Genomic DNA, 16,826 nt, shown 5'->3' with positions numbered 1-16,826 from the left:
GCGCAGAGGTACCCAAACTTGAGATCCCACTGTAGCATATTTTTAAAACCATGTTGGCCTCAAGTTATGTGGTCGACTTGCCACCATACTGACGAAACAGCCCACCTTGCAGAATGGTTGTTGCTTCCCTTCCCAGTATCTCATAATTCTAGTAGCAGGATCAGAGCAGTTTAAAAAAACACAGTTAAAAAAATTAAAATTAAAAAGCTTTTTTAAAAAAGAAAGTTTCATTTGAAACCATCTGGTTTGAAAAAAATGCTAACATGACACAAGCATGCTTTATGTAACTAGGAGCTAATAATGCAATTCTAACCGTATCTACTCAGAAGTAAATTCAGCAGACCTTATTCCCAGGTAAATGGGGTTAGGACTACAGCCAACAGATCTGTTTCTTATGGGTATGCTTTATTTAAAATGAGGGTGAATGTAATTTAGAGTGTAACAACCCAGCATTTAGCATATGATATCAGTAGCATTTTTCTCTGAATATAACTTTTTTACTTGGGACGGAGGTGCTGGAAAGGCTTTTCTGTTGCTGCCCCCTCCTTTTTACTTCATTCTCTACAAATCTTTTTCCATATCTGGTTAATTAATGTATGTGTGCAGTATAAAGTCAATTTGTACATCTCATTAGTGTGAATTATTATGCCAAAGACAACTAGGCTTGCCAATATTGTAATCGATTACCGTAGCTGTGACTTTAACAGCAGCTTGTCATTCAGACATTAGCAAGTGGTCATATTTTTCTCCATGCTGTGAAAAATGTCACCTGCAGATTATTATTTTTTGCACACCAAGCAACCACTAAAGCCAGAAGAGGCGGCCTGTCTAGGCTTGTTTTAGCCAGTTGTCAACATCATAGCCAGTATTATTTATTACTGAGCAAACGAAATGGTTAGGTAACTGAAAATCTTCTAATGCAAACAGAAATTATCTTGATTAGAATTACTAAATCAGTAGTATACCCTAGTTTCAACATTTACCTGCAATTGAAGATGGTGTCAAATCAAAGAAAATTATATTGGGTATGTAACAGCTCCCATATGATGACATTGGAAGAAAACAAAACACACAGTTCTTAACAAATACAGGCACCTCCCGATTTGCGTGGGGGTTGAGTTCCAAGTGACTGTGTGCTTGCGTGAAATCATGTGCAATCTAAACACCCCATTCTGCCCTGCTCTGTTCTGCCCCACCCCGTTGCGCCCTTCTAGTGATGTATTTTATAACGTTTCTGGGTCACTTCCAATTTTAGTGCTGTGTGTGCGTGCCTAAAATGGGGGTTGCCTGTAAACAACTCCCTTCACCCTATGTTGCACCCAGAAGGGTGGAATTTGACATAGTTGTACGTAGGGTACGTATGAACAGAAGGAGGTCTGCTCATGCAACAGGGCTTTCCTTATCTCCCTCAAACCCACCTAAACCTCTTCTGTGAGTTCCCCAAACTTCCAGGGAAGATTTAGGAGGTACAGAGGGAGGAGAACAGGGAAAGTTGTATGAGCGGACTTCGTTCCACTTATGCAACAACTTAGTTGAATCCTGGCCTAAGACATTTATGCTTACTTAGGAGTTAGATGCCCTTCAGTGTAATTCTGTGTCTATTTACTTAGATGTAACTCTACCTGAATTCAATGGGACTTACTCTTAGGTAAGCGTACATAGGATTGAGCCCTTAACCCATGGCTTCAGTGATATCCATGCCACACAATGACTCTTGGCCACAATGGATCACTTGTGTGGGGTGGTGACCACCACCCCAAGAATCACAGGAACTGTAGTCTCTGAAAGGTGCAAGCAGTTGTAGCTCTGTGAAGGACAGTTCCCAGGATTCTCTTGGGGGAAGTACTTTAAATGTATGTTATGTATGCAGCTTTAATTGAGGGAAACTTTACATGAACCTCCAGTGGTGCGGGATAAACCACAGTGGCGGTGGCAGCAACCACGTTGCTAACTCCTATTATACATATTGGATCCGACTCCATAAATAGGCCTATCTCCCACTCAACTTAGTGGCAATTACTTCTAAATAAATATGCATAAGACTGGACTGTTTGTTTGTTTGTTTTTAAATCCTTCAGCCTCTAGTGTTGGACGTGGTTCTTGGAGAGCACTTTGCTGGGTGGGCGGCAGGGCTCTTCAGAATTGGTGCCAGCCTTACATACAATATTAATTTATCTATTTCATTGTTTATGAAAAGTATTTATATCCTATCCTTCACCCCAATGTGGAGTCTATTAATATAGTAGTACAATGACAAATGTCAACATGGCCTGCAAAGTATATTAGGTTTGATATCTTGAGGACTAATTGGAAAACAGTTGTGTGTCCCTGCCCTCGTGTGTTTGTGTGTGTTGTGGTGGTGGTGGTGTATGTGTTGGGATGGGTCCTTTATAGCACCCTGGCCAAACACTGCACCTTCTGTTACCACAATACCCCCAGACCCCCCCCCCAATAATTCCCTGTGGCAGAGGGACTTTGCTATTGGTTGGTTTAGCACATTGCCAGCTTTCTAAAGACAACTGCCTTTCACTGTACAAAACAACACTTAGTGATTGCTGATCCACAGCCACTCATGCAGTAAAAGGATAGTTGTTCTTTTTCAAGTGGAAAACATGAAGTAGTAGTAAGCTGGTTTTGAGAATTGACTCTGATATATTTCCTAACATGGTTTTTGAATGTTTGGCAGATGTTAAGAGTCCAAACGTCATGCTTCACTTTGCATGGTCATAAGCGTCTATCCATTTTTAGGAGCAAGTCTAAGCAAGGACACATTTTGGTACAATTGTCTACTCTTAAGTCTTACTCAAACTTAAGCAATATTTTCTGAAAAGGACAATCATCAGTTAGTTTTTCCAAAACAACAGCATCATCATATTTCTTGTACAAATACTATATATTATGACCAAAGTAGATATGTCAATTAACACGTCAATTTCACTTTCTCATTTTCCCAACCTTAAATTTGGTTCATCCCCTTTCCTTATTTGCAAAATAAGAGGGGGGAAAGTATGCACAGGAATTTATCTGCATTTTTGCATCCCTTCTCCTACTAAACACATTTTAACACAATTTTGCCTAATTTATACATTTTCGCAAGCAGTTTCTCCTGATATAATATAGACGTGTATGTCATTTTGCCTAAGATATGTATTTTTTTTATCACAATTTTTGGATGGAGAACGGAATGCCACTTGAAGAAAGAGTCACTTAATACTTGGGAAAGTGTAAATTAGATTGCTCACATTAAAATGTGAACCAAATTTCTCCCCTTCTCCTATGTAGTGTAGGAGAAATTTAATCAAGGAAAATAGTGTGGCATAAATGACTGAATCCTCCCTTCCTGAGGCCAGTAGCCAGGAACTGACTTGTCTGCCTATAGCTACTGCTATTACGACATTGACTGTTATTGCTGTTACTTTAAGAGGGAGATCCTGTTCATAGGTCTTACTTGGACCTTCAACTGTGTTTAAAATTTCATCCTAAGTCTGCACCATGTGTCTTGCAGCCAATAGGTTGTAAGATATGTGTGTCGTGTCCATGTCTTTTACTCTTTCTGTGAGCATTTGGGGAGATGATTCCTCTGTCTCATTTCCAGTTCCACTTTGCAGCTTCAGATGGTTTGCACAGATGTGAATGAGGGGAAGGGGAGGCCCAGAAGGAAGTAGATTTTTCTTTCTCTTTCTTTCATATGCATTTGATTTTCAAGCTTGGTTAGAAAAATTGTAGTGGCGTCCTACAGCTTTTGGGTTGCTCTATTGGTCCTGGATTGTGGTTAGCAGTGCTGCCTGCATTCTTGCGATTCAATCTGTATATTGTTATGAGTGTGTGTGCTAGACACCCTAAATTCCTGGGTCTAATCGGTGTTAGAATATAATTACAATTTGGTGTTAAAACTGGTGGCTAGACCCATGTGTGTATTTGAGCTATGTACTAGAATAAGAGTTGGTCGACAGTGGAACAGACTCCCATGAGAGGTGGTGGGCTCTCCTTCCTTGGAGGTTTTGAAGCAGAGGTTGGATTACCATCTGCTATGTATGATCAAATTGAGATTCCTGCATTACAGGGCGTTGGTCTAGATGGCCCTTGGGGCCCCTTTGAACTCCACAATTCTGAGATTCTCAGTTGAAGGAGAGCGTGTGCCTACTCATTTGCAAATAAGATTTGCCCTTGATCATTTGTCATCCTAATCATTCATTACCCCCAAGCTATCACCTCACAGAGGAACCTAGTCCTGGCTTAATGAGTTTTTGACACTATGTACATAGCATTGTCAGAAAGTTCTTCCTGATGTTTAGTCACAATCTCATTTCTTAAAACTTGAATCCATTGGATTGAGTTCTGTCCTCTAAAGCAGGAGAAATTAAGCTTTCTCCATCTTCCGTGTGATACCCCTTAGATATCTGAAGATGGCTATTTTATCTCCTTTTACTCTCCTCTTTTCCAAGTTCAACATACTGGAACTCCCTCAACCGTTCCTCATAAGGCTTGGTTTCCAGACCCTTGATCATCTTGGTTGTCTTCCTCTGCGCACGTTCCAGCTTGTCAACATTCTTCTTAAATTGTAGCACCCAGAACTGGACACAGAATAAAATATTACTTCCCTTGATTGGGACACTACACTTCTATTGATGCAGCCTAGCAATAGCATTAGCTTTTTTCTTTCTTTCTTCTGCATCACATTGCTGACTCATGTGAAGCTTGTGGTTTACTAAGACCTCCTAGATCCTTTTCACATGTACTACGGGCAAGCCAGGTGCCTCATCCTCGTCTTATATTTGCACAGCTGGTTCTTCCTGCCTAACTGTAGAACCTTACATTTGTCCCTACTGAAATTCATTTTGTTAGTTTTGGCCCAGTTCTCCAGTCAGTTCGGTGAGTGGGTTCTTAAAATTCGAGATCAGAGTTATGCAACAGATATTGTAAGTAGCGGGCTGGAGAGAGTGTCAGAGAGCAACATTTGAGAACAATGGTTGAGGCGTCCTTAAAACCAAGGCTGCTGTGGCTATGGGAGAAGTCAGAACCTCTTGGGGTGTGTATGCTGTTAACCCCTCCTTCATAGGCTTGGGTTGTATATATGTATAAATAAGCCTAAAGACACCACAGTTTCCTAATTTTCAAGAGGAAACACTGACGCTGAGTAAGCACATTAACCTCTGGAATCTCACATTGCTTGGAGATTAGGGTAGCATGTAACAATATATATGTACTTAAACATACTACTACTAGTATTCTACAATCTCCAATATCCTGTGGTCACAAGGAAACTGGACATGTATTGGAATGCCCTATTGTCTGGGGAAGTGTGGAACATTATTCTTGGTGGTCTGCAGTTTGTTCCACAGGAGAGGGCCCTACTGTGTTTCTGAAAGAGGTAATTGGAGGAAAAATGACACGACTGCAAACGTCAGATTTAACGTCTGCTGACTCTGATTGCATTTGGTACTTCAGTACATTGTTTGTTTCTAAACTCTGACTTCTCTGTCAGCGATAGCTTCGGAGGTGGTAATCACACCCACAAAACTATCTGTGCATCATGTCAATCCTATTTTCTGCGTAATTGTGCACTTTCTAACAAACTACTTAGCATAATTAGTGTCATGGTGTACCGTGGAATACAGATTAGATGCAGTAGTTTGCTAACAAACAACTGGTTCAAATCAGGGCTTTGAAATTCCAGGAGGGGGGTGGTTCAGGGGTGATGGCTTTCCTCTACCACGACGAGTGTGGCCACATAGATGTGACAGGCAGTGACAATATTGAGATGGAAGGCAGGGAACCAGAGAAAAACCCTGGCCAAACAGGCAGCGTGCACACAGCAAGGTGCGGTGGTGGGTTCCACTTTGTCACATTTTGTAATAGAGAAGGGTTCATAAGTGGTGGCGTATAGCCCAATCTACACTTTACAGAGAATAAGCTAATAGGGTGGTATATGATTAAGAGAGAATTATGGACTGCGGTACTTCACTTGTTAAATAGTAGTGTCACTTTAAAAAAAAACCACAATTTTTTTACATGAAATATACTCACTGTATGTAGTAAACCAGTGCATCGGAAGAACAGTTTCAGCACAGTTCTTTCTCTGATGTCCTAGTTTTTGACATGCTCCGATGTAGTTACATGGGACATGTGAAAAATATGACTACTGTCTGAAGTGATGGAGTGCAGTTTCAACCTCATCTACATAATGCATAGAACACCCCTGAATTGTTGGTTGAGTGCAGAAAATGTGTAAAAGGGAAGGCATGAAGGAATGGACTTTAATCTTCAGTGTTCAGTCTCAAAAGTATTTTTGACAGGTTCGTCTATACCATGATTATTTAACGATGGTCAAAGTAAGGTGCTCTGTAGGCATAACTGATCATAAAAGCTTTACAGTATTCTGAAATTGGTTTTGGGACTCATTAATTGCTAACCATCTCACTATCAGCTATCCCCCCGCCCCCAAGCCAGTGCTGAAAAGATCAGCGTTGGAATCAAATGTGCTGGAAATGATCAAAGAACCTCTTATTCAATTGATAGACAACAGCAGGTACAAATGACCTTAATGGGGAAAGCTCTGATTTAATTTTTTGTGTAGATGATCAGAAAGGATGTGTTTACTTAACAACCACTCTTTGCATTGCACTTAAACATTAATGGTGTGCTGCTTTAATACAAGATCCTTTGAGATCAAAGTGAATACAGAATTATACATATATGTTACGCACCAATATATACATATTTTATTCTTCCTTGGGCATGCTTTTGATCATCTTAGTCTTATGGATGATACATGAACATCTGTTGCAATGGATTTTCTTTGTATGCTGGATGTTTTGTGTTCATTTTCCCCCTCTCTCCACTAAACTGAGCAAAAGCTCCAGGCATACAGAAGCCAATATACGCAGTTCAGTGTTTTCTAGCAAGCGATATTAAATGCACTACCTGAGAATAATCTATTCCCAGCTGAGAGAGGAAAAACCTCCTGGAATGAACACAAATATTGCATTAGCATAGACAAAAGAAGAAATCACACAGAATCCATTAAAGCAGCCTGATGTTATTAATCTTGTTTGGCATGTGTGTGTGAACACACACAATTTGCAGTCCAGTGAATCTCAGTAGATCAGAATGGGGAAAACATTGGGTTGTATCCACTGTTAGTCCTACTCAGAGCACACCCACTGAAATTAATAGGCATGTCTAATGTAGGTGCATCAATTTCAATGTGTCTCCTCTAAGTATAACTTGGATGCAACCCTCTATTATTTATGAATGGTATTTTATGCATCAAAAAGTGCTCATATTTGAATGAACACTTGTTGAAGTGAAACCTATTCCACATTTCCACTTAAGGGTATCTAAAAGGGATTATTTGTGAACTGGCTATGCAACAAATTTGAAGAAGCTATTTTTGTCAATAGTCACCTGACCACCTGTTCAAAGCAGGAAGTACCTCCAGGAGAGAAGGCAAGGTTGATTGCCCCCCCCCCTTTGTAGGGACTAACAGATAACATGAGCTACTGACTATTTCGGAAGGCCTGTGATGGGGGGGGGGGGACTCTGAAAGGTTAGCACAACTGAAACAATTCCCTTTTTAGCAAAGGCAATTGATACTAACTACACCACTGCTAAAAGTGTCAAAATTCAAAGAGGTCAGCAATGCATCCTTTCAGTTCATCTTGGATTAATCCAAGTCTATATGAGTTTCCCAATTAAGAGTCCAAGGCCAACATCTGCTGATGCTCAGAGATGGCGAATGCAGTGAAGAAAGCTATATGGGAGTGTAAAGTGAATGTCACAATCACACGAGTGCATGCAAGACAATACCAACAGTTTGTAGCACAAGAACTATTTTTACCATTTATCCATTTCTGTTAGCTATGATAATGGATTTTTGTTTGGCTACGAACCATAATATTTCTCCCCTGACTTCCCTTAGGCTCCTGCCCACTTTTCTTTGCATCGAATAACACAACCAAATTCATTGTCAGGGCTTCACACCACTGTGCATTTGCAGTCAGAACTATGCTGAGGAGGATACTAGGGCAGAAAAAATACATAGCACTTTTCTCCTGCATAATGCTAACACTAATTTCATTGCAAGGAAAATGGCTACTTTAACATTTAAGCCAGTACAAAAATGGACAAAGAGCACCACATGCATTCATGACAAGGCTAGTTTTGAATGCATTTAGCATGCTATGTGGTGCTTAACAAATCAGCCCTAAGCCTATTTATGAGCTGGAGAAAACTGAGTTGACTTATAAATGCACAGTCAGGCCTCTCAATTTAGAAGAAGAAATGCGGCTGATAAATTATCAGGTCACTGTTTTTCAGCCAGATGTCAGGTATTGCAAATCTTCTGTCGGTAGTTAAGAAATGCATAAGGGTACTGCATAGCACAAAATCTGGACACAATCCAGCCAAAGTGGATTTAAATCCCATTCGTTTTAAGCACGTGCCTAACTCTCCTGTTGAAGTCAGTGGCATTTAAAATTGAGAGAAGCTAGATCTGACTAACTTGTTTAAAGCTTGTGCTGAAAAGAAATACGATACTTCCTAGCATGGATGCAAAGATCTACCAAGGCCTGTTTCTCTCTTTCCTACTTTTGTGTAAAGTAGATCACATGCATCACAGCATCATGGAGAATAGAAGGCCTGTGCACACTTTCCACATTCCCAAACAAACTCCCTTCTCTTAGCTAGTTTCTAATTTGCATCACATACAGAGTGAGAAGGGAGGATTTAGGAAGTGAGCACAGACTCCTCTTTCCCCATAATGCTATTGAGCACTGCCTCTACTTAAGCCAAGATAGAGAGAGTGAAAATGGGGCTCTATTTAGCCCTATGGGAATTACTTTTCAACCCTATGGAGTTCATGGGGATTACGCTGCCTATAAGCACTACACTTGCATTAAAAAGGATTGTTCCCAAAGTGCATATGCTGTGTTTTTCCCATGTCACTACTTTACTGTATAAGACATTCAGTGACTGAGTACACTTTATCAGCACTTGGGATTCTTTAGTATAAAGTTCCAAATTTATTTACTGTGAGATCATGCCAGATTTCTTAAGTAAAACCTGAGTATCTGACTTAGGGTAAAAGTGAGATAAGTTATACATGTAGAAAAGGTGTTGAATAGAAATACTCATTTCAGGGTCAAGGTGCCTTCAGTTTTCATCTTTTATTTATTGTCTAGAGAAGGGCATTCTATAAATCTTCTCTAGCAGGAGTTATTGGCCTCATCTGCATGCAATGCTAAGCAAAACAATGCCGTAGCTGGATGAGCAAGTGTATGGTCACCCAGGAGGAAAATCATGTCCATTTTGCTTATTCTCTAGTCCTGGAAAATGATAGTATTGACTTATCAGGTATCTATGCCACCCTTCAAAGAAAAATAAACAGGGTGGTTTGCAGATTTGAACCTAATTTGGAACAATTACAATAAAATATTCAATGTAATCTGGACTGGCTATAGTGAAGGATCTCTAAATACAGTCCTGGCAGTTTGAAGAGTTTCCTCTGCTGTGCTTGTTTGAAAGCAAATAATAAAGGATTTTGCTTTCATTCACTGTCAAACTTGAAAAATATTAGATGCGTATCATTTGAAATCCCTTAATTTGCAAAAAATGTCTGTTTAGCAATCACAATCTGCACTGGCTATTGCGTTATGAGGTGTGTTCCTCTGAACATAAATATCTAAGATGTGCAAATGCAGCAGGAATATTAGTAATATTTATCCAGTTATTACAACTGCAGGTTTCAGGGAGAACAGAAATAGATGTTGGAAAAATAGATTTTCAGAGGCTGAACAACAAGCAAAGCTGGCCTAAGTCTGTTCTGTATTACTTACTACCAATGCTGGAAATACTGGGCATACCTGAAAAGAAAAGAGAGAATTTTGGTTAGGGATGCAGATATATTGATGTATATTTTATATTACTGCATCAGTAGACTTCATTGTTATAGCAGCAGCACCAAGGGCAAGTTCTAGCCAAAGGCTAGCATTTCACAGTCCCATTGAATTCTATGGGCGAATGAAGCACATGTTGCTGAACTTTAAAAAGTGCTTAACTTTGCCTCCATCACTTGTTAAGTTCATCCAAATCTTCCATGTGTAAGGGCAAAGTGGAACAGTTAACAAATAAAATAATTGTTTCTGAAGATTCTGGGTTTCTGTGCAGCTATCACGTTACATTAAATTAAATATAAGCCATTTGCAAGCAAGCAAACATATTTGTCTTGCTTTCAGGCAAAAATTGTATTTCATGTTTATGTAGGTAATACAACAAATATTGCCATTGTTGCAGTATGGATTTCTTTGGCCACCTGTTGATAATTGTTTACTGTATTATAGTTACCTTTTGTCTATATACATTGTGTATATACATGCATGTGTGTGAGAGAGAGAGCATATAGCTCATAATGATCTTTGTACTATAGTTGCCCATTAAAACCTTCAAATTCTGGATTTTGAATAGTGCCACTGAATATGGAGATGAGCATTTTTATGCTCAGAGGTAAGGCTGTTACTCCAAGAAAGGAAACAATTCTTTGTAACTGCTTGCAAAATGCTCAAACAACTTGTAATTAATAAATATTTCACTTGCTGGCTTTAGAAAGCAACAGGATTTTTTTAAAAAATCAAATAAAAATATCATTTGAAACCAGTTAGTCATCCCACCTCTAATTTCTTTGCACTTGCAGACAATATCATGCTAGGAAAACAGTCAGCTAATGATCTCATGCAATCGAGCATTTTCCAAAATGACCTTATTTTCAATGAGGTTCAGGTGCTATGTAGGAGGCTCCCACAGTGGTTAATACATGCCAGAACTTGTGGGCGTTTGGGAATGTTATTTATGTCCAACGTGTGAGAAATCACTGGAAATTGCAAACAGAGCATACGTTCCTCTCATTAACCTTCATTATCTGTATCACAGCTATTTGGCTTTCCTGTTTCACAATTTGGTAATGGCAACAGCAAACTCCTCAGTATTGTATTATGAAGGGTGGCTTGTCCTCAGTGGTGGCTGCTGACTACTAGGCTGGTGCAGGTGGAAAACAGGGCAGAGGCAGAGGACAGAGCAGGTAGGCAAAGCCAGGGTTAAAAATTGGCAGGGGTTCACTTGAAACAGAGGCACAGACACATTTGACCCAGACAGACAGACAGACAGACAGACAGACAGACAGACAGACACACACACACACACACACACACACACACACACACAGAGTTTAGGTAGTGGGGAAGGAGAAGGCGCAAGGCCAGGGGATGTGAAGGGAGAGTAGGATAGATGTTAAGGGATGGAGGGGGAAGAGTGAGACTAGGGGCTGTGATGTTGAAGAAATATTGAGGTTAGAGCAGTGGTTGTCAAAGGGTGTGCTGCAGTACACTGGAGAGGATGGCAAGTGTGCTGGGAAGATTCAAGGACAAAGAGACATTTAAACATTTTGGTGTAGTATAACATTCTATCATCTATCTATCTATCTATCTATCTATCTATCTATCATCATCTATCTATATCTAATTATCTGTTATCTCCATCCATCCATCCATCCATCCATCCATCTGCAGTCATACCCTGGATCCCTTATGAGTGAAACATTTTGGCTCCCGATCGCCACAAACCCAGAAGTGAGTGTTCTGGTTTGCGAATGTTCTTTGGAACCCGAATGGCCTTGGTTTCCAAACGTTTTGGAAGTCAAACAGACTTCTAGAATGGATTCCATTCAACTTCTGAGGTACTACTTATATTAATTTGCAAAACATGGATATATTTTCAAAATGACAGAAAAAGCATCAAGCGATACTGAGGACAAACCTAGTTGTTGTTTATAATTATATCTTGGGAATGATGCATGTTCATATTTAACTGCATTGCTTTATACTTCTGGAAGTCCCATGATCATATTACGAAGCTGTTGCGTTCTATGTTACAAATCAAGCACCACTAGTTGTTGTTTCTTTTTGTTTTCCAATGTAGTTCTTAGCAAGGAAAAAAATTTGGTGTGGTGTGAGCAACTTTTCATTATGCAAGTATGGCCCAGAGGGGGGAAAAAGTTTGGAAACCACTGGGTTAGAGTGTGGGGAATGAGAGAACCAGGGTGTGAGGAGGTGGGAACAGAGACTAGGGGGTGCAAGGGGCCAGAAATAGCAATACTAAAGAGGAGAAGGTTTTCCCAGTAGTGATGTATGGAAGTGAGAGCTTGACCATAAAGAAGGCTGATTGCCGAAGAATTGATGCTTTTGAATTATGGTGCTGGAGGAGACTCTTGAGAGTCCCATGGACCGCAAGAAGATCAAACCTCTCCATACTGAAGGAAATCAACCCTGAGTGCTCACTGGAAGGACAGATTGTGAAGCTGAGGCTCCAATACTTTGGCCACCTCATGAGAAGAGAAGACTCCCTGGAGAAGACCCTGATGTTGGGAAAGATGGAGGGCACAAGGAGAAGGGGGTGACAGAGGACGAGATGGTTGGATAGTGTTTTCGAGGTTACCAGCATGAGTTTGACCAAACTGCGGGAGGCAGTGGAGGACAGAGGTGCCTGACGTTCTCTGGTCCATGGGGTCACGAAGAGTCGGACATGACTAAACGACTAAACAACAACAACAACAAAGAGGAGAAGAAAGAACAAGGGGCCAGGAGCTGCAGAAACAGAGAGGCTAAAGCGTGGGGAAAGCTTTTCTGTGCTCCAGTTCAGCAGTAAAGAACAGATTTTCCTGGGGAATGCAGTGGGGCAAGTGGACCCATGCCTGGAAAGCATGGGGCAAGTGGAAAAACCTCTCGGACCCATGCTTTTTAGGCTCCAGACAAGTAGAAGCGTGGAAGAGCCCAATGCGATTGGCTGAAAGTTTCCTCCAAGTGGCCATTTTTCGTTGAGATTGGAAACATTTGCCTGATCATAACAGTTATTTGCATCAAGCGATTTGTTCCATTCCAACACCCACAACCAATATATTGCACTGTAACATGCAAACATGCTTTGCAGGAGGAGAAGGAGGAGGAGATTTTCTACATGCATTCAGCTCTTTGTGTGATGGGAGTTGTCGGATAAAAAAGTCCCAAAGAAAACAGGTTTGCATCAGGAACACTGATGCTTTAGCTGGTAGAATATATTTATAATGAGCTGAAAAGAAAAATACACAAACAAATAGCTGAATGGTTTGACGAGGCAGCTAAATGTCTCAAAATTATATACCATGCATTAAGAACTGTTAATTATATTATTAAAATAGCCAGTTTGCATTGCCAGTTTCCAGTGCCAAAATAATAAATTACACCATAGAACCAAGGCAGCAAGTAAACCCAAACAGTGTTGCAAAAGCAGAGAAACAAACAAAAGAAGCCCAAGGAAAACGTTCGGCAAAAATGTTACAATATGAAAGGCTTCCCGCAGGCAAATAACACTCTATTATTGAAACCCTGGGTTCCTGTGAGATTATCTGCAATGCAGAATAAGTTTCTTATCGCTACACCTATGGGTAATGCTGTTTTCTCACCTGTGGGGAAGTATACTTAGCAGCATGGCTGGCATAAGGGACAGAGTAACTTTTGTACAAATGAAAGCCAAATTCAAGGTTGGATGGATTGTCATGATTAGGAGCAAAGCCATCCCTCTCTGAGCCTATGCGTCTAAAATCAGTTTGGTTTGTTACATTTGTACAAGTTTGTTAAATGCCAGAAATGATACAAAATCGCAGGTGAGGCAACGTAAGATTGCAATCAATCTGGAGGGGTTTCTCCCCCAGTCACATTGCCTAATAAATGCCCATGCTACATATTTTGAGACAAATATACTACACATTGTCCCCCTTTATGTCAGTAATATACCAGCTGTGAAAAATCCAAGATTTCAAGAAATCTGAGGATATCAACTCCTCTTCCACTTCCCTCCTACCAATTTGTTTGTCTAGGGTAGATCACATTGTGCTTCAAGCAAAGGGACAGGCAGAAAACAAAGGAGAACTGCACCAGATTTTAGCTGAGCTTGAGAGCTCTGTCAGACACTAGGACTTATGATTTATTGTGTGGTAGTCAACGTTCATGACTGATGAAAGTCTGAAGGTACTTGCTCTTATCTTCTAGCACATGTTTGGCTGAAAACACTCCAGATTTCACCCACAACCCCACTTTAGTGGAAATTTGATGGTGTACAAGAGATGCAGGAAAACTCTGCCTCTGATCATGCTTGCTAATCCCTTTAGTGATACCTCTGCATGCTAAGTATTTGTTTAAGATTTGTGAAGTATATATTGCATTGCAAGAGCTTGAGAGTGTCTATGTATAAGAGGGACTCAATCACTAGGGAGACACCTGGACAGCTGCATAAAGGATGTAGGATGCTCCTGTCTACAAGGAGCAACCGAGAGGCAGAGCAGAGTTGGATGCTGAGGAACTGTGTTTTTCCATGCAGCATCACTCAAGCTGAGTGATTCTGAAGCCTTTTCTAGGCTTTGAATTCTCTGTGCGAGGAGGGAGGGGGGAATCCTGTGAATTTCAAAATGTATCGTGAACATAGCTGTAAAGTATTAACTATGTGATCCAAAGTGTCTTTTTTTCTAAAAGTTAATGCTCTTACAAAATGTTTTTCCCTTCTTTTTGAAGGTTCACTTCCCCCCCTGCCTGGTAGGAATTTTATCATAATTTCATGCCCTCCCTGCCCACACTTCATGGTTTGTTACTTAGTCTATTACTTTCACATTAAACTTGATAAGGTCCTGCTTCCTGTGATATTCATTTTGGAGGTTTGATTCCTCACAGCTGCTGCTTTGAAGTGCGAGATAACATTCGGAACATGGCACACTGCTGCTGTTTTTTTCCTTTAACTTTTCATTTAGCTGCGGCATATAACCCTGTTTCTTCAAAATAACTTTTCAGTGAATGGTTATTTCCAAAGCCAGATTTTTTTTTTTTTTACTTTTATACAGGGCAAAACTCTGGACTTTTTATAAAAAGCAACTAATAACTTCTACTCCAAAAAGGTTTGATGGCTTATTCTCCGCTTGCTCCTTTTCCCCACCCCTCTCCCTCTGAGGGATTTAGGTACATAAGTCAAATTAGCAAGGATCCGAGTTAATGTATAACTCGCTTGCCTGCATGGCAGAACAGTTTCATGGATTTCTTGCTTTTTTATGTTCCTTTCTTCTTTTTGTACCTCTTCCTGTCCCCAATCTGAAGTCTGTATTGTGCTGCTCTCAATACTATTAGTCAGAGGGATGAATGTGCATGAAATGATCCAGCCAAAAGCTAAGCACTTATAAGTCCCATTGATTTAAAAGAGAGAATTAAGCACCAGCTTTAATCTCTCCCATTTAAACTGTTAGGACTTCAGAGTACTTAACGTTGGCTGTATCATGCTCATCATTTTCAAATAACTGAATATTAGTACTTTTGGTTAAGCATTTATCCTGGTCCAGCAAGCAGACCATAATACTGGGTGCCATCCACAAATGCAAAAAGAAGTTCCTGTGTGAAGACCTCACAGTAGATGAAAAGCACAGTGTACAAGCTTGACATAACTGGATCCAAGTAACGATCATTGGATGTGGGTTTTACATGGCTGTTTGGGGAACAAAATAAGGCATATACTGTATTCCAACGATCCATGAATGTAAATAAAAAAAAGAGGAGCTCTTGAGACCATACGCCACACTTGAATCTAACCCAGCATCCAATGCCAGGCACAATTCAATTACACAGTAAAGTGTAAGGATGTGCGTGGCAGTGGGGCTAGTCTTTGTAAAAGGGAGAACTGAAAAAAGAAAGCAGAATGAGGTGCGTGTGTGTATGTGAAGGTGAAAATGAGGGTGCAAAGGGAGGCTTGCAGAAAAGAGGGAGCAGGGGGGAATGGGGGTGCAGATGAAAGTACGGGCATGAATGTGTCTGCAGAATAGGAGAGGATGGTTGCTTCATAATGGGGGGAAGGTGAAAAGGGTGCCTAGTGGTTGCAATGTGAGAGAGGAGGGATATTCAGGAGGCTACCATGGTGGTTGTGTGCAAGCAGGGGGTGCTGCATAAAAGGAAGGGGTGAGGACAGTGGGGTGAAGGTGAAAATGGGTGCAATGCAGGGCTGCAGAAAAGTGGCATCAGAAATGGAGTAGGGATGGTGAAAAGTGAGCTTCTTCGTTGCATGGGGTAGGAAGGGGAAGCTCTAGGAGATTAATTGTGGGGTTGGCGAGCAAAGCGAGCAGAGATGCGGCGCCTAGTAATACCATAGAAACAAACTCAAGCAAAACCACTGGTCTTCTGTGATGACCTATTTGTGACAAGGAGTAGCTCACAGGCAGTTGTTTATCATGCTTAGGCAGCAGCTGTAAGATATGCCCTGTTACACTTGGTTGAATAGGATTCTTGATGTCATATTATCTATGTCACAGATAAAACCATTTCTGCATTTTTATTTGGAGATTTTTATGCCTCTGTTAGGGACGCGGGTGGCGCTGTGGTCTAAACCACAGAGCCTAGGGCTTGCCGATCAGAAGGTCAGCGGTTCAAATCTCCGCGATGGGGTGAGCTCCCGTTGCTCAGTCCCTGCTCCTGCCAACCTAGCAGTTTGAAAGCACTTCAAAGTACAAGTAGATAAATAGGTACCACTCTAGTGGGAAGGTAAACGGCGTTTCCGTGTGCTGCTCTGGTTTGCCAGAAGCGGCTTAGTCATGCTGGCAACATGACCCGGAAGAAGTATGCCGGCTCCCTCGGTCAGTAAAGTGAGATGAGCGCCGCAACCCCAGAGCTGGCCATGACTGGACAGGGGTCCCTTTACCTTTATGCCTCTGTTGCATGAAAGTATGAACCTGCGCAAGCTAGTGTAGGCCAGTGAAAGTACCGTATTTTTCG

At 40.9% G+C, this 16,826-nt stretch overlaps 1 protein-coding gene across 12 annotated transcripts in view; it reads right to left on the bottom strand.

The window, feature by feature from the left end:
- The window catches only part of NTNG1 (netrin G1), a 207,975-nt gene that overhangs the window by 54,225 nt on the left and 136,924 nt on the right, over positions 1–16,826 (bottom strand). For all 12 annotated transcript variants that reach the window (XM_083745826.1, XM_083745821.1, XM_083745828.1 and 9 more), the window contains exon 5: positions 9,837–9,863. In XM_083745826.1, the coding sequence (XP_083601952.1) occupies positions 9,837–9,863 (27 nt within the window). The remainder of the gene's footprint in view (positions 1–9,836; positions 9,864–16,826) is intronic.

The sequence above is a fragment of the Podarcis gaigeae genome (genome assembly GCF_964106915.1).
Source record: "Podarcis gaigeae genome assembly, chromosome: 6".
Classification (NCBI taxonomy): Eukaryota; Metazoa; Chordata; class Lepidosauria; order Squamata; family Lacertidae; genus Podarcis; species Podarcis gaigeae.
This window is presented reverse-complemented; position numbering and strand designations above follow the sequence as displayed.